This window comes from Podarcis tiliguerta (assembly GCF_965153285.1).
Source record: "Podarcis tiliguerta genome assembly, chromosome: 17".
NCBI classification, from domain to species: domain Eukaryota; kingdom Metazoa; phylum Chordata; class Lepidosauria; order Squamata; family Lacertidae; genus Podarcis; species Podarcis tiliguerta.
In genome coordinates, this window is record NC_139550.1 from 6,781,492 (window position 1) to 6,801,813 (window position 20,322).

The 20,322-nt window shown below is 46.7% G+C and overlaps 1 protein-coding gene across 2 annotated transcripts in view; it reads right to left on the minus strand.

Moving 5' to 3' along the window:
- Nucleotides 1-17,161, minus strand: part of LOC310667497 (stimulated by retinoic acid gene 6 protein-like) — a 28,787-nt gene extending 11,626 nt beyond the window's left edge. Inside the window, exons 1-10 of one of the 2 annotated variants that reach the window (XM_083420027.1) lie at nucleotides 16,974-17,161; nucleotides 12,146-12,218; nucleotides 11,958-12,058; nucleotides 10,659-10,792; nucleotides 9,006-9,126; nucleotides 7,519-7,564; nucleotides 6,522-6,650; nucleotides 5,091-5,164; nucleotides 4,098-4,209; nucleotides 2,667-2,817 (exon numbers count right to left, since the gene is read on the minus strand). In XM_083420027.1, coding sequence (XP_083276153.1) covers nucleotides 2,667-2,817; nucleotides 4,098-4,209; nucleotides 5,091-5,164; nucleotides 6,522-6,650; nucleotides 7,519-7,564; nucleotides 9,006-9,126; nucleotides 10,659-10,792; nucleotides 11,958-12,058; nucleotides 12,146-12,218; nucleotides 16,974-16,990 — 958 coding nt within the window. In that variant the 5' untranslated portion in view covers nucleotides 16,991-17,161. The remainder of the gene's footprint in view (nucleotides 1-2,666; nucleotides 2,818-4,097; nucleotides 4,210-5,090; nucleotides 5,165-6,521; nucleotides 6,651-7,518; nucleotides 7,565-9,005; nucleotides 9,127-10,658; nucleotides 10,793-11,957; nucleotides 12,059-12,145; nucleotides 12,219-16,973) is intronic. The other variant, XM_083420026.1, reaches the window with a different exon arrangement.
- Nucleotides 17,162-20,322: the final 3,161 nt, after the last annotated feature.

Here is a 20,322-nt window from a genome sequence, read left to right on the forward strand (position 1 = left end):
TAAGCAGGTAACCTGGCAAACAGGAGGTAAACAAAGCACTCAGATTTCTACTGTAGACCGCCCTTTCTGTGATGTAGGTATGATGTTTCTGGGGGATGGTCTTGAGCTACAGTGGGCAATTTCAAAAGTCTATATAAGGGCTTGCACACCATTGTTCTGGGTTCCTCCTCCCTCCTGCGTGTGGTGAGTGAGGACCCTGTTGCAACAGATCAATAAAGATTAGGTTAGCTGCTTTGCTTCTCAATATTCTCTGGTTGGCCTCTGTTATTTTCTCCTACCAATAGGGAACCCACGTAAGGACTCTGTGTGGGCTCTTGGATACCCACAAGGGGAAAAGGGCAGATTTTTGTTTACAATATAGGCTCCTATTTGTTAAGTGCAAATGGCTTTAGATACCTGTTAGGTCCATAAATTACCATATATCATATATTCAACACACAAAAACAGCTACAATTTGTTGTTGACAAAGGACAGCTGGACATATAAAGGGCCCCATTGCCTTCAGTAGCTTAAAAGGTAAAGGGACCCCTGACCATTAGGTCCAGTCGTGGCCGAACTCTGGGGTTGCGGTGCTCATCTCGCTTTATTAGCCGAGGGAGCCAGTGTCATGTGGGTCATGTGGCCAGCATGACTACGTCGCTTCTGGTGAACCAGAGCAGTGCACGGAAACACCATTTACCATCCCGCTGGAGTGGTACCTATTTATCTACTTGCACTTTGACGTGCTTTCGTACTGCTAGGTTGGCAGGAGCAGGGACCGAGCAACGGGAGCTCACCCCGTCGGGGGAATTCGAACCGCCGACCTTCTGATCGGCAAGCCCTAGGCTCTATGGTTTAACCCACAGCGCCACCCACGTCCCTTCAGTAGCTTAGGGCCTCATCAAACCTAAATCCAGCCTTGCCTGGGGCAGTCACTTTGCTGTTTCATGGGGGCTTGCAAGTGGCAGATTGAAGTGCTTTGCTGTTTTAGAATAAAATCTTTAATCTTCTCCCCATTTGTGCATTTTGTATTGCTTCTGAATCTCCATTTAAAAGAACCACCTTTCCTTTGGCAAGACAGTTGATTTTCCGAATTGGAGGTGAAACTGAAGACATGCAAGGGAATATGAAAGCAGGCTCCTCTACCAGGCTCACATACCCTGCGTGTGTCTCTCAGCACGTACACATTCCTGGCAGTCACTCATGCTGCCTTCTCAGCAGGAAGGGATTCCTGCCTCCTGGAAAATCTAGTAGCTCTAAGGGAAAAGTAGCCAGCCTGGGTATCTCTAGATATTGCTGGACTCCCTCTCTCTCATCCGCAGCTATTAGCCACATCAGCTGGTGTCAGGGAACTGCCATCGGCTCAGGGGCGAGAGGGGAAAAGCCGGATGGATTACAGAGAGCCCCCAAAGATCGTGGGAAGCAGCTCCTCCTCAGTGGAGGAGAGTAACCACACCTCCAGTGGAGAGGAGCTTCAGGGCTTGGAGGAGGCGAGGCAGTGCCAGGATACCTTGCCTGGGCAAAGAGGGGAGGAGAGAGGTCCTCCGTTACCCACGGCCTCCTTGCGCAGTAGGCTTCCACGCCAAGAGGGGATGCACAGATTGGGTGTTAAGAAACTACTCTGCTGGGCAGTGGCGTAGCGTGGGTTGTCAGCACCCGGGGCAAGGCAACTAATTTGCGCCCCCTAACCCATGGATTTTAGTAGGGGCAGAGAGCTGCGAGTGCAAGCGCCCCCCTCCCCCCCCCGATGTTGCGCCCGGTGCGGCCGGGCCCCCCTGCACCCCCCCACGCTACACCACTGCTGCTGGGGAAGGTTTAAGGACCACCCATTCATGGATTCTGCCAGTGAATGAGCCAGCCACGGGAGAGTGGCGCTCTGCATGGTGAAGGGTTTTTGGTACCAATAACAAGGCCTTACAGCCGACCAGGGAGGCATTTGCCTACTTGCTCTCGAGCAACCCCTTGGTACCATAACACCTGGGGCTGAAGGTAGTTGGAGTCCAAGAAACATCTAGACTCTAGGGCCACCTGTGTTCTAAAAGTAAAGAAAAAGTGTTTTGAGCTGGGATGAAGATCTCTCCAGCCAGATACTGAGTGATGCCCTTGGAAGAAGCCTCAGCCTGAACCCAACATCAAGAGGACTGAGAGGCAGCAAGAAACATCATAACTAGACACTGGAAGGACCCAACAGGAGTAAACAAAAATCACGGTACCAAAATATAAATATAAATTTGTTTGTTTTGGAACACAAGAAAATCTTTGATTAAAAAAAAACTAATTGGAAAAAAGAGGACTGAGAGATCTCCTGACGACAGGAACTTGCCCATTATAATCCAGAATCTGATAAGTGCCCCCAAAAACTGTCACCCCCAAAGAATAGTTTGGGTCCTCCTGATTGGTGTGTGAAGGTGTTGAATTCCAGATCCGATCCCCACTCCCACCTCACCACTGCAATGGGTTGTTTGCATTTAATCACTCTGAGGGTTTCCATCTAATCGGCATCCCCCATGCTGTCTGTGGAAGAGAGCCCAGTTTAAATTGAAGGTCCATATTTGAACAGCAGACATGGGCTGCCTAAGATATGGATGTCAGCATCAGCAGATGTGAAATGCTGGTGAAACGCAACCACCAACATCATTTTGTCGTCAACACACACATACAAAATAAGTCACAGACTGTGCCCATACCTTCTGTGACATCAATAAAGTCTTTCAAATGCTCAACCTGGGCAACTACTTCTGTTGTATTGCTGGAAACAATAACCACATCAAAGGTGGACTTCAGAGCTTGCAGCGCTTGTGAGACCATCTTGTAGACATAAAACTCATTCACAACAAACTGGAGGAGAGAAATGGATAAAAAGCAGCAGTTAACTTGCAGCAGTTATTCCCAGACAATATTTCATGCTACTAATCTTCACTAGTGAACTCCTTTAAAGATCTGCAGCCCAAATATGAACAATTAAAGAATCAATGCTCATTAATGTGAGTCATTCTGGACTCACAGCTGTCCATGGAAACGAAGGTTGATTCTGTGTCCAGGGCAGCTGTTAACCAGCTCCATCTGGTACGCAGGCTGAGACCCTACCTGCCCGCTTGCCAGAGTGGTGCATGCTTTGGTTATCTCCCGCTTAGACTACTGCAATGCGCTCTACATGGGGCTACCTTTGAAGATGACCTAGAAACTACAACTAATCCGGAACACGGCAGCTAGACTGGTGACTGGGAGCGGCCGCCCAGACCATATAACACCAGTCCTGAAGGACCTACATTGGCTCCCAGTACATTTCTGAGCACAGTTCAAAGTGTTGGTGCTGACTTTTAAAGCCCTGAACGGCCTCAGCCCAGTATACCTGAAGGAGCATCTCGACACCCATCGTTCAGCCCGGACACTGAGGTCCAGCGCCGAGGGCCTTCTGGTGGTTCCCTCCCTGTGAGAATCCAAGTTACAGGGAACCAGGCAGAGGGCCTTCTCAGTAGTGGCACCCGCCCTGTGGAACACCCTCCCATCATATGTCAAAGAAATAAACAACTATCTGAAGGCAGCCAAGTTTTTAATGTTTGATGTTTTATCGTGTTTTTAATATTCTGTTGGAAGCCACCCAGAGTGGCTGGGGAAACCCAGCCAGATGGGCAGGGTATAAATAATAAATTATTGTTGTTGTTGTTACAGTGGTACCTTGGGTTACATACACTGAAGGTGCATACGCTTCAGGTTACAGACTCTGCTAGCGCAGAAATATTACCTCGGGTTAAGAACTTTGCTTCAGGATGAGAACAGAAATCATGCGGTGGTGGCGCAGGGGCAGCAGGAGGCCCCATTAGCTAAAGTGGTGCTTCAGGTTAAGCACAGTTTCAGGTTAAGAACAGACCTCTGGAACGAATTAAGTTCTTAACCCGAGGTACCACTGTACTATTATTACAGATATCCCCATGAACAAAGGTCCATTCAACTGAGAAGAGGAAGATGGATCTTACACACACACACACACACACACACACATCTGCCCCATTGGAAATCAATAAACTGAGTTGCTCTTACCTACTCCGGAAAGCCATGTTGTTACTCCAAAACATCTCTCCACCCACCCAGAAAGAAACAGGGAATATTTTATTCACCATGTAGAGGCAGATGAGGGCAAGCACAGCCATGGTGATCATCCTGCTGGGGAACTGAAAATAAGGGTCCCATTCATACACATTCCGCCGGATCCAGGATTTATGAGGCTGCCTGTTGGGGGAAAGAACGTTTAAAGAGCACTTAAGTGACAAGGGAAGGTGGGCTGTGTGTGGAAACTGCTCTCTGAAAGTGGTCTAAGGTAAAGGTAAATGGACCCCTGACCATTAGGTCTAGTCACAGACAACTCTGGGGTTGCGGCGCTCATCTCGCTTTATTGGCCGAGGGAGCCGGCAGACAGCTTCCGGTTCATGTGGCCAGCAGGACTAAGCCGCTTCTGGAGAACCAGAGCAGCACACGGAAACACTGTTTACCTTTCCACCGGAGTGGTACCTATTTATCTACTTGCACTTTGACATGCTTTTGAACTGCTAGGTGGGCAGGAACAGGGACCGAGCAACGGGAGCTCACCCCATCACGGGGATTCGAACTGCCGACCTTCCGATTGGCAAGCCCTAGGCTTTGTGGTTTAACCCACTGCGCCACCCGCATCCCTATCCATGTATAAGACACCCCCTAACTTTTGACATTATTTTTTAGGGGGGAAACCTAGTCTTATACAGAGAAAAATACAGTAGGGGTGTGGGTGTGGGTGTGATGGTGAGAGGCACTACAAGGGTAGGGTAATGATTGATTGATTGATTGATTGATTGATTGATTGATTGATTGACAGAAAGTCATATAAACCCCATGCAAACAAATGAGGAAACAGGTTTCCAGGAAGAGACATCGGTCAACAGATGCTATTTTCTCCTGCCCAGGGATGGTGGGTAAGGCATCAGCTAGCCTAGGAAAGGCAAGGGGGAAGACTGAAAATAGGGGCTGTCCCTAGCAGGGGCAGCTGGAGATTATAAAACCCTCGATGCAGATTCCACTGTTATTATTTTTCTAGGCTAAAAAGGCAAATTCCCCTGGGACAGAATGATCCTGCTCACATCAGTGGAGGCTTCCTCATGAGCTGCTGGACATACTGCGCCTGGTGTGGTTCCATGACGGAGCCCTTCTCCTCCTGCAGGGAGAAGAAAAGAGATGCTTCATTATTCCAGGGAGCAAGTCTTTCAGCTGGAAGAGTCCAAAGGAGAGCACACCTTGAAATTAAGAACAAGCTAAAGTGGTTACAATATATTAAGATCAAAGATAAGGATAAAAGTAAAGAGGGAAAGGATTTGCTGAATAAATAATTTGAACTGGAATACAAAAAAGGGAGGTGTGAGGAGGTCTGGGAAACAAGCAAATGCAAGATAAGTTATGAAAGATTGAATTGTTTTTAATTGTCTTTTATTTTTTATTTTTCTTCTTTTTCTTTTTTCTTTTTGTAATGTTCTGAAAATTTTAATAATTTTTTTTAATTTTTTTTTAAAGAACACGCTAAAGTGTCTGGGAGCAAGTCTTTCAGCTGGAAGAGTCCAAAGGAGAGCACACCTTGAAATTAAGAACACGCTAAAGTGCCTGGGGACTAATCACATATTTACAAAATTATTGTTTCTTATTTATTAAATTACTGGCAACTGAATGGCAACTTCTGCGTTCCTGTGGAATATTTTGGCTGAAAAAACCTCCAGTGTCGCATCACTTTACAGTGAGGCGGGAGGAGGGATGGGCAAGCAAAGTGAGAGCTGCGCAAAGCAGGACAGAAGCCATGTAGGCGGCTCTCGCTTTGCTTGCTTTAAAGCAAGAAAAGTGAGAGCCGCTTACATGCTCTGCGCATAATTTTTCTTCTTCTTGTTTTCCTCCTCTAAAAACTAGGTGCGTCTTATGGAGCGAAAAATACGGTACTTTCTATGGGAAAGCGCACCTTGGTTTTGGAACGCTTTGGTTTTGGAAGGGACTTCCAGAACGGGTTAAGTTTGAGAACCAAGGTACCACTGTACTACAAGGCTAAAACTAGCCTATCCAAGCTCCCTCTTAAGCTGCAAAGGGATGGCACTCTGCTGAGATCACTATGAGAAAGAAAGGATAACATCTAATAAAGATGTTCCCTCCTAGAATCTAATCAAATCCCAACTTTTACGTCAGAAATGTTCCAGGTTAACTTTTTGTCCCGCTGTAGTGCAGGAGTGAAAGCAGCAATACTGAGTTAACACCGAGGCAACATCGCAGAACAACCAGTAAAGCAGAATGGTGTGTGGACAGTTCAGTACTAATCCACTCCTAATGCATTATTATTATTATTATTATTATTATTACGTCAGTGACTGGCAGCAAATTACTCTTCCCAAAGGAAAAAGACCAGTGGTACATGTGTAAGACAAGCCTGCTGGCACAGTTAAGAATGCTATGCTAGTCTTCTTCCAGAGTTCATTATATAAGTGTAAAGAATAAAAAGGGAGAAATTGGAGGGTTCCCTTTGATGCTGAAATACTCACACTTAGAGGAGGCAGCTGGAGTCGGCCCCATGACGCCTTCACAAACATATGGACAAATCTGCCTAGCAGGAAAACCTGGCAGAGCAAGGAAGGCCAGTAAAAAATAATATTTTCATATTCCCCAATGATCTGCACAGAAAAAATGTGGATTAAAAGGGTTATCTGTTGGTGCTGCAAATATTCAGTTGTATGCCCCAAGTAGGGACGCGGGTGGTGCTGTGGGTTAAACCACAGAGCCTAGGGCTTGCCGATCAGAAGTTTGGCGGTTCGAATCCCCGCGATGGGGTGAGCTCCCGTTGCTCGGTCCCAGCTCCTGCCAACCTAGCAGTTCGAAAGCACGTCAAAGTGCAAGTAGATAAATAGGTACCACTCTGGCAGGAAGGTAAACGGCGTTTCCGTGCGCTGCTCTGGTTCACCAGAAGCGGCTTAGTCATGCTGGCCACATGAACCGGAAGCTGTACGCCGGCTTCCTCGGCCAATAAAGCGAGATGAGCGCCACAACCCTAGAGTCGGTCACGACTGGACCTAATGGTCAGGGGTCCCTTTACCTTTACTATGCCCCAGGTAGAGTCCCAAATATTCCCCACTCAGACCTTAAAACCACAATGCTATCCCGTCAGCCAATGGCGGTCTGTTTTCAACAGTGTTCAGCAAAGTGCTCAACAAAGTACTGAGTGTGCTTTAATGTGTTAGGCTACCGGCTCACAGAGCCAATGAGAAGCTACAAGAGTGTCACCATGCCTGGCATTCTGCCCACACTAAGCCTCCCAGTTGGCCAGCGGCATTGGTTTGTCTGATAAAAAACACTATGATTGTGCAACCTGAATTTGCCAGTATATAACTGAATCCCGCCGGGGGGGAAGGTAACAATCTGTACTCTGGAAGCGCCCTCCTTCGTAGTATATGACTAAACTCCTGAAAAAGGCTAAAAACAATGTCCTTGATAAGTATTTGTGATGTCAAACATCTTAGTATTATTGCCTAACCTGACACTCACTTGTCCATGTGGGCACTGCACAATGTTCATGGCTATGATGGCAAACCTGTAAAATAAAATTAGAAAGGAGAGATACGATGCCATTTATCGGTCCCCCCCAACTGTTGCAAGTAAGTAAGGAATACCTGTTGCCCACTCAAAATGTGTCCAAGAATTGACAGACACAGCACTGGAGAAAAAGAAGGCAAAGTTTACTGCTGAGCAATAAAGACCCAGTGGAATTGTTTCCAGAGCCTGGGCCCCAAAGCCCCTGTGCACTGAGTTTTTATACTTGATTACAAACAGCATAAAACATGACATATTCACATGTTGCAGCAAAAATCAAACCAATGAGCGCACACAAGTTTTTCCTCTGACCATGTAAAGAATACTTCTGCTTTTCTTAGATGGTGCGTCAATTTGCCCTTTAACCTAATTTTCAGCAATAAAGAGGAAAAGAAACCTGAATTACCCCCACCATCTGTTATCGACTTAGAATATTGCATAATGGCTGACTGCTTTTCCTGTTCCCCGTCTGAGCCCCATCTCATGAGCCTGAAAAGTTGGCTGGAGTAGGCTCCCTATAGAAAAATGCCAACACATCCAATTTATGGTTTCCTTCCAGCACAATAGCAAGGCAGGGAGAGAAATAGGGCAGAGGGCAACTTTTGGATTTTAAGATTTTAGCACTTTTAGCTCTGCTGAAGCCTTAGCGATTCAAACATCATTAGGATACATGGAGATATAAAAATCATCACTAGGTGTCAGGGAACTGCCATCAGTGCTGGAGGGAGAGAGCAAAATGCAGAGGGATTCCGGAGAGCGTCCCGGGATTGGGAGAGGCAGCCCAACTTCTGGGGAAGAGAATCAGTGTAGCACCAGTGGAGAAGGGGGGCAGATGGGGGAAGCGGCGAGGCGGTCCCATGACTCCTTGCCGGGGACCAGCGGGGAGAGTAGGGGTCCTCCGCTGCCTACGCCCTCCTTGCGCAGAAGGCTTTGGTGCAGAGAGAGTAGGAGAAGACTAGGCGTCAAAGAGCTTCTTTGCTGGAAGAAGTTTAAGAAACGCCCACTGACGGATTCTGCCAGCGATTGAGACAGCCACGGGTGAGTGGCTGTCCGGACAGAAAAGGTTCACTCAGGCAATCCAGCCAGGTGTTTGCACCGGCTTACGCACGAGCAACACCTAGAACCATTACACTAGGATATATGGTTTTATATGGCTATATTATTATATCAAGATCATGAAGGTAAAATTCTTCCAGGTAGTCTTGCTACCCAACCTTGTGCTTGTTTTGTGGATCTTAGCGGAGATATTAACTGAGATATTTCACAGGTCTCACAAGAGAAACAAAGGTGTGTGTGGGCACTGCATTGGCAACCCTGGCAATGCATTAACCCCCTGGACGCAGGCAGAACATGATATGATGCTTCTCTCATTACCTCCAGCTTCCCCACATGCCCATCACACCCACGAATGCCATTCTGGCCAGTTATCTCATGTTGCTCACCAACTTCCTGTGTAAAGGAATCCAAGCGTGGCCCCCATGATGGAGGAATGTGTGGAGAGGCAAGCAAAGAAAGGATAGGAGGAAAGGCCCACTTCCAGGGCCCCAGTGAGAAGAACAAAGGCTGTAAGGAGATGAAAACAGATAATTCAAACCTCATATTAGGAAAGTGCAATGGGCGTAAACAAATGATTATTATTTTATGTTAAGTTGTGGGTGAACATATCAGACAACACAGCGATTCCTCAAACAGTTCTTGTTTATTCACAGGCCAGAACAGAACTGAACTGAAGGGTTCAGCCAGCCTGCTTATATAGAGCTCCAGTACAATGTAACTGTAACAACTTTCTGTAACTATCCAATCACTGAACGTCCCCTTATTTGCATATGTGGACCTGAACTATCTACAGTATCCCCCTGCTGGCCCAGGGTGAGAACTTCAGTACATAACATTTTATCATTTATTAAATATGTATACCGCCCTATTCCCACAGGTCTCTGGGCTATTCACAACATAAAATCCCAATTTAAAAACACAAATACATAATAAAAATTAGAACAAGAACAACCTAATAATCCCCCCACACACACCCTTCCACAATACATTTTAAAAAGGCATTAGATGTCAATCAGCCAAAGGCCAGAGGAACGTTTTTGCCTGCTGCCTAAAGGTCATATAATATAATACAAACACTGACAACTGGGAAACTTTGCAGCATGTTATCTCTCTGTCTGTATCTGTCACGGCTTTTGCTGGTGGTCAACAAAAGAGGTTTAAAGACTGTCTCAAGGCAAATCTAAAAAAAATGTAGTATATATACACTGACAACTGGGAAACACAGGCCTGCGAGCACTCCAGTTGGAGAACAGCCTTTACCAAAGGTGTCATGGGCTTTGAAGACACTCGAACTCAGGACGCAAGGGAGAAACGTGCTAAGAGGAAGGCATGTTTGGCAAATCCACACCGTGATCAGCTCCTGTCCGGAAACCTATGTCCCCACTGTGGAAGGACGTGTGGAATTGGCCTCCAAAGTCACTTACGGACTCACTGTTAAGACTGTGTTCATGGAAGACAATCTTACTCGGCTACGAGTGATCGCCAAAGAAGAAGAAAGGTGCATAATGAAGGCACCAGCCAAAGCCCGCTGGGGAAAGCATTCCACAAACAGGGAGCCACTGCAGAAAAGGCCTTGTGTTGTCACCCTCTGGAGGAATGTCATATTAGGGAGGTTCATAGCTTGGTGGTGGAGCACAGATGGAAGCTGTAATCCAGGGGTCATCAACCTAAGACCCATGGGCCAGAAGTGGCCCATGGAGGTAATTTGACCGGCCCACGAGATGCCCCTAAACCAAGTGGCCTGTTCACGCACTGTGCTAAATAGGCGCAGCGCCGGGACTCGCTTCCGCGGAGCTGAAAATCGTGTCTGTGCTGAGACTGAAAATCATGGGCAGGCGTGCTCATGCATGTGAACGATCCGGCCCACAGAGGGATCTCCACGGGACTGATCCAGCCCAGGCAAGATAAACCTTGCTGACCCTTGCTGTAGTCTAACATATCTGAAGGGCAGCCGCTTGGGGACACACATCTTCCTCAGCCAGGGACTCGATGAAGTGATTTATGCCCCAGGCTGGCATTTCTCAGCAGCAGCCTCTTACCTTTTGCCCATCTTAACTTGCTGGGCAGCGGGAGGTAGTCTTCCGAAAACAGAATCATGACTTTGTTGGCTGTAGCTCCAAAGGCAAAGCCCAGGGACCACCGATTGCTGAATGCCCCCATAAAATCCAAGGGTCTGTGAACAAAAAGACGTTCATGCTCCATGGGAAAGTAACAGCAACCCACTAGCAGGTGGATAACTTCAGGGTGGTTAAAATAACAAACAACTATTATCATGGTTATCTTTACTTCAGCTACAATGTATTTCCATTTACAGTCGTGCCTTGGTTCTCAAATGCCTTGGTACAGTGGACGCTCAGGTTCCAAACATGATTCGTGTGGGTTGCACGTTCACAACCTGCAGCGTTCTCAACCTGCAGTGGTGCGTCTACACACATGCAGGTTGTGATTCGGTGCTTCTGCACATGCGTGACTGCTGAAACCCGGAAGTAACCCGTTCCGGTACTTCTGGGTTTCAGCGGTCCGTAACCCAAAAAAGCACAACCTGAAGTGTCTGTAACCCGAGATATTACTGTACTTGCACATTTTGGCTCCCGAAAGCCACAAACCCGGAAGTAAGTGTTCTGGTTTGCACAGGGCCTTCTTGGTAGTGGCACCCACCCTGTGGAATGCCCTCCCATCAGTTATCAAAGAAATAAACACCTATCTGACTTTTGGGAGACATCTGAAGGTAGTCTTATTTAGGGAAGTTTTTAATGTTTGATGCTTTATCGCTTTATTATTATTATTAATAATATTCTGTTGGGAGCCGCCCAGAGTGACTGGGGAAACCCAGGCAGATGGATGGGGTATAAATAAATAAATTATTATTATTATTATTATTATTATTATTATTAGCAATACAACTAGTGTTGGTAAAAGAATTAACCAGTGGGAAATAAAGCAATTACAGTGGTACCTCGGTTTACATATGCTTCAGGTTACAGACGCTTCAGGTTACAGACTCCGCTAACCCAGAAATAGTGCTTCAGGTTAAGAACTTTACTTCAGGATGAGAACAGAAATCATTCTCCAGTGGCGCAGCCACAGCAGGAGGCCCCATTAGCTAAAGTGGTGCTTCAGGTTAAGAACAGTTTCAGGTTAAGGACCTCCAGAACGAATTAAGTACTTAACCCGAGGTACCACTGTATACAGGACACACACATCGTTTCTTCTGCACTCCTCTTTCTCCAGCCTAAACCCTTTTGCTGTGAACCAGTGGCCAAAGGTGCTCTGAGGCAATGGTCTCATTGTGACCGGTTTACGGTTACCACAGCAAAGTGCCTTTCAGGGAGACTCACATGACCATTCCGCATCTCCTGTTGAGAAGAGGCCATTTTTCATCTAGCCGGCTTCTCCTAGCTCTTTTCTCAAGGCAGGACAGCACCACAATGATGGCAATCTACAAGAAGGGGGGAAATGAATGCAGACATGTCAAGGGATAGACTACCAACCAATTGCGAGTTGGCAGTCAGATTACTCAACTTACCGATGGAAGAAGTGAATAATGCAGGAAGAGTTCCATGTCCACTGAACTTGTGCAGGTTTCATTTTTCAGTTGCCTGCTCAGGAAACACAAACGTAGATTAAAAAAAAAATATCTGAAAGCTAGATGAAGATTCCATTTCCCTTAAGGTTGTTTCATAAGCTCTGGAGCCGGAAAAAATCTCAACAACAGCTAAGCTACATCTGCCGTGAACAATGAGCTTATGCTTTTGGAAAGAAATTGCTTGAGAAGCCATTTTCAGGGGCAACAAATAGGCAATAGATCTACCATATTTTTCGCTCTATAGGATGCACCGGACCATAGGAGGGGGAGAACAGGGGGGAAAAATTCTCCCCCTCTCTGCTCAGCGCCCCTTCAGTGAAGCGGTAGGAGAAACGGAGCCCCTTCCATTTCTCCTCCCGCTTGACTGAAGGGGCGCTGCGCAGAGAGGGAAAACTGTGCAGTGCCTCTCCAGTGAAGCGAAGCCTGGAGAGCAAGAGGGATCGGTGTGCACCGACCCCTCTCACTCTCCAGGCTTCAGGCGGCTATCCGCAAGCCTTCGGAGCGCAGCGGGAACTCCTGCTGCGCTCCGAAGGCTTGCGGATAGCTGCCTGAAGCCCACGGAGCGCAGCCTTTGAAGCCTCCGCAGAGCAGCAGGGTGCCTTCACCCCGCTGCCCTGCGGAGGCTTTGCGCAGCTTACCCCAAGCTAGAACAGCGAGACGGAGCACTGCGCAGCAAGACGGTGCGCTGCGCAGCGCTCCCTCTCCCTGTTCTGGCTTTGGGCTTAGCCGCACAGCCTGCATTTGTTCTATAGGATGCACACACATTTCCCCTTAATTTTTGGAGGGGGAAAGTGTGTCCTATAGAGCAAAAAATATGGCAGATTGTGTGTAGACTACACAGAAAAAATGAGGATAGCAGGTGAAGCTACTTGGCTGTCAAAAGATAGGTAATGCACAGATGTATCCAATCTGCATGTGCAGGTTTGAGTAATGAAGGGTGTAATAAATGAAAATCTGCCCTTATTCCCTTATGGGGGACACAAGAGCCCTCATAGAGTCCTTTGTAGGTTCTCCATCAATCGGAGATAAGAACAGAGGCCAACCAGAGAATATTGAGAAGCAAAGCAGCTAGTAAGCCTGATCTTTATTGAACTGTTGCAACAGGGTGCTCCCCTCACACGCAGGAGGACAGAGGAGGACCCAGAACCCAGGTGTGTCTGCCCTTATATAGACATTTTAAATTGCCCACCTTGGAGTCCAAGACCACCCCCAGAAATATCATACCTACATCACAGAAGGGTGCACTACAGCAGAAATCCGAGTGGGTTGTTTACCTCATAATCTGAGTGGGTTGTTTACCTCCTGTCTGGCAAGTTACCTGTTAATGCTTACTTGACTGGATACCCTGGGGAGCCTGGCCGGTCTTTTGTAATGATAAATACTTAGTTCCTGAGCCAGGTCATAGACTCACCCTATTCATACACAGACATACCCTTAAGACAGGATTTGTTAAGGAAAAGACAATGGGGAGGCTTTTTCATTTGACTTTGCAGAGCAAACATTTGGTCAGTTTGGGAGTCAAAAATATTTACAGCGCTGTTTTTCCTGTGCTGCTTCAGACATGTGGTTTATATATTTATGTATGTGTTTGCTTGGTACATTTATTATATATATAAAGGTCCGTATAGTTAAAGCTATGGTTTTCCCAGTAGTGATGTATGGAAGTGAGAGCTGGACCATAAAGAAGGCTGATCGCCGAAGAATGGATGCTTTTGAATTATGGTGCTGGAGGAGACTCTTGAGAGTCCCATGGACTGCAAGAAGATCAAACGTATCCATTCTTAAGGAAATCAGCCCTGAGTGCTCACTGGAAGGACAGATCCTGAAGCTGAGGCTCCAATACTTTGGCCACCTTGTGAGAAGAGAAGACTCCCTGGAAAAGACCCTGATGTTGGGAAAGATGGAGGGCACAAGGAGAAGGGGACAACAGAGGACAAGATGGTTGGACAGTGTTCTCGAAGCTACCAGCATGAGTTTGACCAAACTGCGGGAGGCAGTGGAAGACAGGAGTGCCTGGCGTGCTCTGGTCCAGGGGGTCACGAGGAGTCGGACACGACTAAACAACTAAACAACAACAAATAAGACCTTTTTTTTTATTATTTCAAGGGATTGAGGGACACTGAGGGGTTTTTGTTTTCATTTAACAAGGAGAAAGAGCAGAGATGGGTACAACACAGCAGCTAACACCAAAATGCTGACATAACAGGGCTTTTCCCAACTCCTGTCTCACTGTATTCAAACTTCCATGCCCCCTCAGTGTCTCTCCATCCCTGCTTTACTCAAACCTCTGATGTTGTTGAAAAACGCTTCTATTCTCTCAGCTTCTCTCCCTCCTCACTACAGTTGTGCAACCTGCCTTCTCTTTTCCTCCCCTCCCCTCCCCTGACTTCATGCAAATCCAGGATTGTGATGCAGCACTACAAAGGGGGGGGGGGAGAGGCTGTACAATGACAGCTTTGCCTTTTTATGTATATATGAAGAAACAGACTATTTCCATCTTTCCCCTTTCTGCAATAAACCACCATTCCTGATTCTCTTTCATTTTCTGCTTCTACTGACAGGAGAAAACATTCCTTGAAGTTAAACATCTGCAAAGTGCCATTGAGAGACAGACAAAGGTCAAGATAATGAAACGCTAATCTTATTGACAGTGTTCGGAGGAACCTGGTACTATTTTTTCGTTTTCTCCAGTCAGAACCCTCTTCAAAGCTCTGTAAACCAACCAGAGCCATTTCAACTTGATATTATGATGAGCAGCATTGCAGGGCTGGCAAAGAAGGAAGAAATAATGCTCCCAAACATGAATGACGATAATGATGATAATGATAATAATAATAATGATGATGATGATAATAATAATAATAATAATAATAATAATAATAATAATAATAATTTATTTATTTATATCCCGCCCTCCCTGCCCAGAGCCGGGTTCAGGGCGGCTAACACCAGTAAAATTACAATAAAAAAAACAATTTAAAATACAGGTTAAAATATAATTTAAAATGCAGCCTCATTTTATTAGTAGCCCATAGATCAATACCATAAGGGGAGGGAAATATAAGGGTCAGACTGAGTCCAAACCAAAGGCCAGGGGGGGCAGCTCTGTCTTGCAGGCCCTGCGGAAAGATGTCAAGTCCCGCAGGGTCCTAGTCTCTTGTGACAGAGCGTTCCACCAAGTCGGGGCCCTGGCCCTAGTTGAGACCAATCTAACAACCTTGCAACTTGGGACCTCTAAGGTGTTGTTATTTGTGGACCTTAAGGTCCTCCGCGGGGCATGCAGGCAGTCCCATGTGAAGAATAACCCATCGAAGACCATGCAGCTCCACAGCTACAAGGTAGGAGATTTCAAGGGAAGAAATTGCAAACCACCACCAAAAGCACACAGTACTTTCCCCAACGAAGCACACAATTTGATGCTGCCGCCCCCCACCCCAACAAACCAGGAGACAGATTTGGAAGTGTGTAAATAAGAAGAGGGATGCGGGTGGTGCTGTTGCAGGAATTTATGTATAGGTTGGGGGGGTTTTCCCCCTCCAGCAGATATCATGCACATGCAGCCCACTACCAAAAACAGCACAATCGCTTTTGTGACTTTTCTGATTTGTCCCCACAAAACACTTCATCACAGTTTCTTCCTATCTATTCAAAGGGCCTTTGCTGCATGATATACCAAATGTAAGAATCCACTGATAAATGTATGTACTGGCTCACTGGGAAACTTCAGAAATTCATATAGACATGTGAGCTCAGCTACTCAGCAGCCCCTCTGCCTGAGTGATAATCCCTGGCATCCTGATACCTGAGTGCCAGACAGGTAGCCATTCCAGAAATAACAAACCCAGATGAAGACAAAAGGGTGTAATTAACTTGGCTGGGAAACAGGGAAATGTAAATATCCTTTTTGTTACACTTGATGGGTGTTTGGTGGAGGGCAAGGAGAACCATGGGGCAGGGTCCAGGATGCTCAGATTACTGCCACCAGAACCCCCCTTTCATGATGTAACCGTGATGTATGAGTGATGTAGTTTGGGGGGGTAACATGGGGTAAAGGTAAAGGGCCCCCTGACCATTAGGTCCAGTCGTGACCGACTCTGGGGTTGCGGCGCTCATCTTGCTTTATTGGCCAAGGGAGCCGGTGTACAGCTTCTGGGTCATGTGGCCAGCATGACTAAGCCGCTTCTGGCAAACCAGAGCAGCACACGGAAAAGCCATTTACCTTCCCGCCGGAGCGGTACCTATTTATCTACTTGCACTTTGATGTGCTTTCGAACTGCTAGGTTGGCAGTAGCAGGGACCAAACAACAGGAGCTCACCCCATCGCGGGGATTCGAACTGCCAACCTTCTGATTGGCAAGTCCTAGGCTCTGTGGTTTAACCCACAGCACCACCCACGTCCCTAACATGGGGATTAGCAGCTAATAAAAGTTTGGGTTCTCTTTTGTCCGGGGCTTCCATCTTGTTCCACCTTGTGGCGGGTGGGAATCCTGTCACGGCAGTCTTCAATAAAGACGAAGTCTACTGGCTGCTGTTTTGCTCTGGTATTCCTGGCTGGTGTCCTTGTTTTTTGTCCAAAGGAGCCCTCAGATTTCTCCGTTAGCAGCATTAACAGACAACCATGAGGCAAAGGATCCTATTCTTATTTGGAAATGCATAGCTCTGTCTTCTCATGGGTTGCGGTTGATTCAATATTGGAGTTATCTAGAACCCAGAATTATTAAGGGCAGGACAATGCACCCCAAGCTAATACTTCCCCGCTCAAACTTACCATGCCTCAGCGGCCATGCTGAGCAATTCTGCACTCAATTCCAGAGGCACATCTAGGCACAACTATTCACGTGCCAGGGATCTGGGTGGGTTTCTCTCTACCTTCTTCCTCTTCCAGCAGGAATTCTGTAATGCAGTCTTTGATTTTCCCTGGGATTCCACAGAGAAGCCTGTGTCAGTTTGCAACACCCACTGAGCTTGCCACGGACAGAAAGCAAACATCGGGTTAAATATTTACTTCATACAAGCATAAAGAAAATGTTGCATATCCTGCAGTCCACCTGTTGAGAAGTTTCCTGAATTACTGACACCGTTGCAGCAATTAACAGAGGTGATCACGCAGCCCACTTGAACAGTGTCGACAAAATGACAATGCACAACAGTGAAGGTCATATCATGACATACAAGGCATGTCATTATATGTCCATCATGTCGTGATATACAGTCATACCTCGGGATAAATACGCTTCAGGATAAGTATTTTCTTGTTGCACTCCGTGGCGACCCAGAAGTAACGGAGCGCGTTACTTCCGGGTTTCGCTGCTCGCACATGCGCAGACGGTCAAAATGATGTCATGTGCATGCGTGGAAGCGGCAAAACGTGACCCGCACACGTGGAGATGCTCAGTCGTGTCTTACGTTCCTTTCAGGATGTGAACGGAGCTCCGGAACAGATCCCGTTTGCATCCCGAGGTACCACTGTACAAGGAATGTTATGACATGCATGGTGTGCCTTATGTCGTGACATGCCTTGTGCGTCATGACAGGACATGACAATCATGTCATGTCATGACATGCTTTTGTGTGTCAAGACAAGACAGTTTGAGGGCAGTGCAGAAAGCAGGTTATGCTGCACAAAATGGCACCAAATAGCACTCCACATTGGCAATTGGACAAGGTTGGGTTTGGGGGTATCCCTATGGCCCCCCGTTTGAGTTTCAAATGCTCAGTTTGGGGGACTGTACAGTTGGGTTTGTGGCACAAAATGGCACAAAACCAGTGCACCACTTTGGCATTGGTTCGGAGTCAATAGAACAAGGTTGGGTTTGGGTCAGATTTTTGCATCACATTTTTTTTGGGGGGTGGATCCGGAATTTTGGAGTCACACATTAATGAAGCCTGATAGTCACAAATGCAAAGGAGCCTGGCTAGACATCCGAAATAGGGAAAAAGCCAGGCAGAAGAGAAAACGGTGCTACAGACATGTGTTTTGGAGTGTTGCCTTCTCTCGATTGGAATAGAGAAATAAAAGCTTTTATAGAGATCGCAAAGCAGCATTATCCATTGCCCAAACCCAGGTTGGTCTCCATATTGCCCTCTTCACATGCATGAGAAGATCCATTATGTAGGCCCAGTGTTAAGTAGCAAAGTCCAAACGACTTGCATCATGGTTCGAGCATGATCGTCACACCTCGCTCCTATCCTGCTTCTTTGTTCTTAGCCTGTGTAGGACGAAAGGTCCACACAAAGGAATCCTTTCTGATATGCGGTCACTAAGCAGCCACAAAGGACATTTTGCCTAGGTATCAAGGTTACTGATAGTGTAAATGAAGCTTTGAAGTTGTTTTAAATTTTCAGTCTATCTGGGATTTTAATCCATGATAGTTTATGCCATAATAGCTTTCTTAAGGGCTTTCAGCTGCAACAATACTTTTTCGTTGTCCCTCTCCACAAACCCCAAAACAAATTGGAGGCACACTTCCCTTTTACACCTAAAATGTCCAGCCCAAATTGCCAAGACAGGTATTCACTGGTGTTGCATCTGCATCCATATATCATAGGATCAGGGTGGTGCTGTGGTCTAATCCACCGAGCATCTTGGGCTTGCTGATCAGAAAGTTGGCAGTTCGAATCCCCGCAACAGGGTAAGCTCCAGTTCCTCTGTCCCAGCTCCTGCCAACCTAGCAGTTTGAAAGCATGCCAGTGCAAATAAATCAATAGGTACCACTGTGGTGGGAAGGTAAACGGTGTTTCCGTGTGCTCGTTTCCGTCACAGTGTCCCGTTGCGCCAGAAGCAGTTTAGTCATGCTGGAAACATGACCCAGAAAGCTGTCTGTGGACAAACACTGGCTCCCTCGGCCTGAAAGCGAGATGAGCACTGCAACCCCATAGTCTTTACGTTTACCATATATCATGGCTATCAATAACATGTGTGCTGCAGGAAACATGTGTGACACTCCTGCGTCCCCTTCCTCCAAAAGGCTGGGTCGTCCTTTTATATACCTGCTGGGATGGACAAGGCATCTGACCCTCACCTGAATCTCATAGCTCACCAATTAACCAACTCACAGCCAAACCAATTAATCAACTAGAAGGATTACTGTTAATAGCACCAGTTTTCCTATAACTTCATATTGCTGGATAGTTTTGATGAACTGCAAATGCATGTTTAGTTTGCTTTCTGTTGCCACCTTGGAACTTTTCTATATTAGTGTCACTCTTTTTTGTACGATTCCTTGCAAATGAAGGAAAACAACTTTTCTGCTTGTATATGTTGATAATATAATTTTGGTTACAGAGGACAAAAAAGATTGTACAAAAACAAGGTTGGGTGCAGGCCTGGCCAGGACATAGGCATCTTGACTGTGACAAAGGTGACCTGTGTGCTTGCTTGCTTGTTTACTTGCTTCATTAACAGCTGTTGGGAACTTCAAGGTCCCTGCTTTCCTTTCTTATGGTCTTTAAACTGGACCTGGAAACTCCAATAGAGAGCATTCCATGTCAAGAAGGAGGGCAAGTGGGCACCCTATCAAATGACAAGGCAGGAGCTACATGGAGCAGGGCCTTTTCACTGGTGGTGCCCATTGTATGCCTCACTCTTCCCAGACCTGCTCTCTTTTGGCCTGCATTTTGGAGCTTTATAATTTAGGAAGACTTTGGGAGAACTGGTTGACAAGTCTTATCAGTTGCTGACGTATGAGCAGATTTTATTTGCTGCTATTCTGTGCTTCTGGTGCACCAGGGTTTACACCAGCCTAACTGAGTTGACCAGAATGCCAGAAGGGAGATGTCAGGGATGATTCGGAGAAGCAATGGACAGAAGAGGCGGAACAAGGGCTCAGGGATGTTGAAGAGCCCCGCAACCACCCAGAGACAGAGGAAGCGGAAGATGGGGCAGAGAGTAGCCAGGGAGCGCAGAAGCTCAGGGATGCTGAAGAGCCCTTCAACCACCCAGAGGCTTGGGAATAAAGCTCTGACTCAGGAAGGGAGGGGGCTTTTAAATCAGCACAGACGAGGGAAATGAAACGTAAGGATCAAAGACATCTCACATAATTCCCATGCCTACTTTGTTGGCGCGGGAATCATAGGAAGCCACTCCCCAAATCTGACTCAACGGGTTTGGACACGTA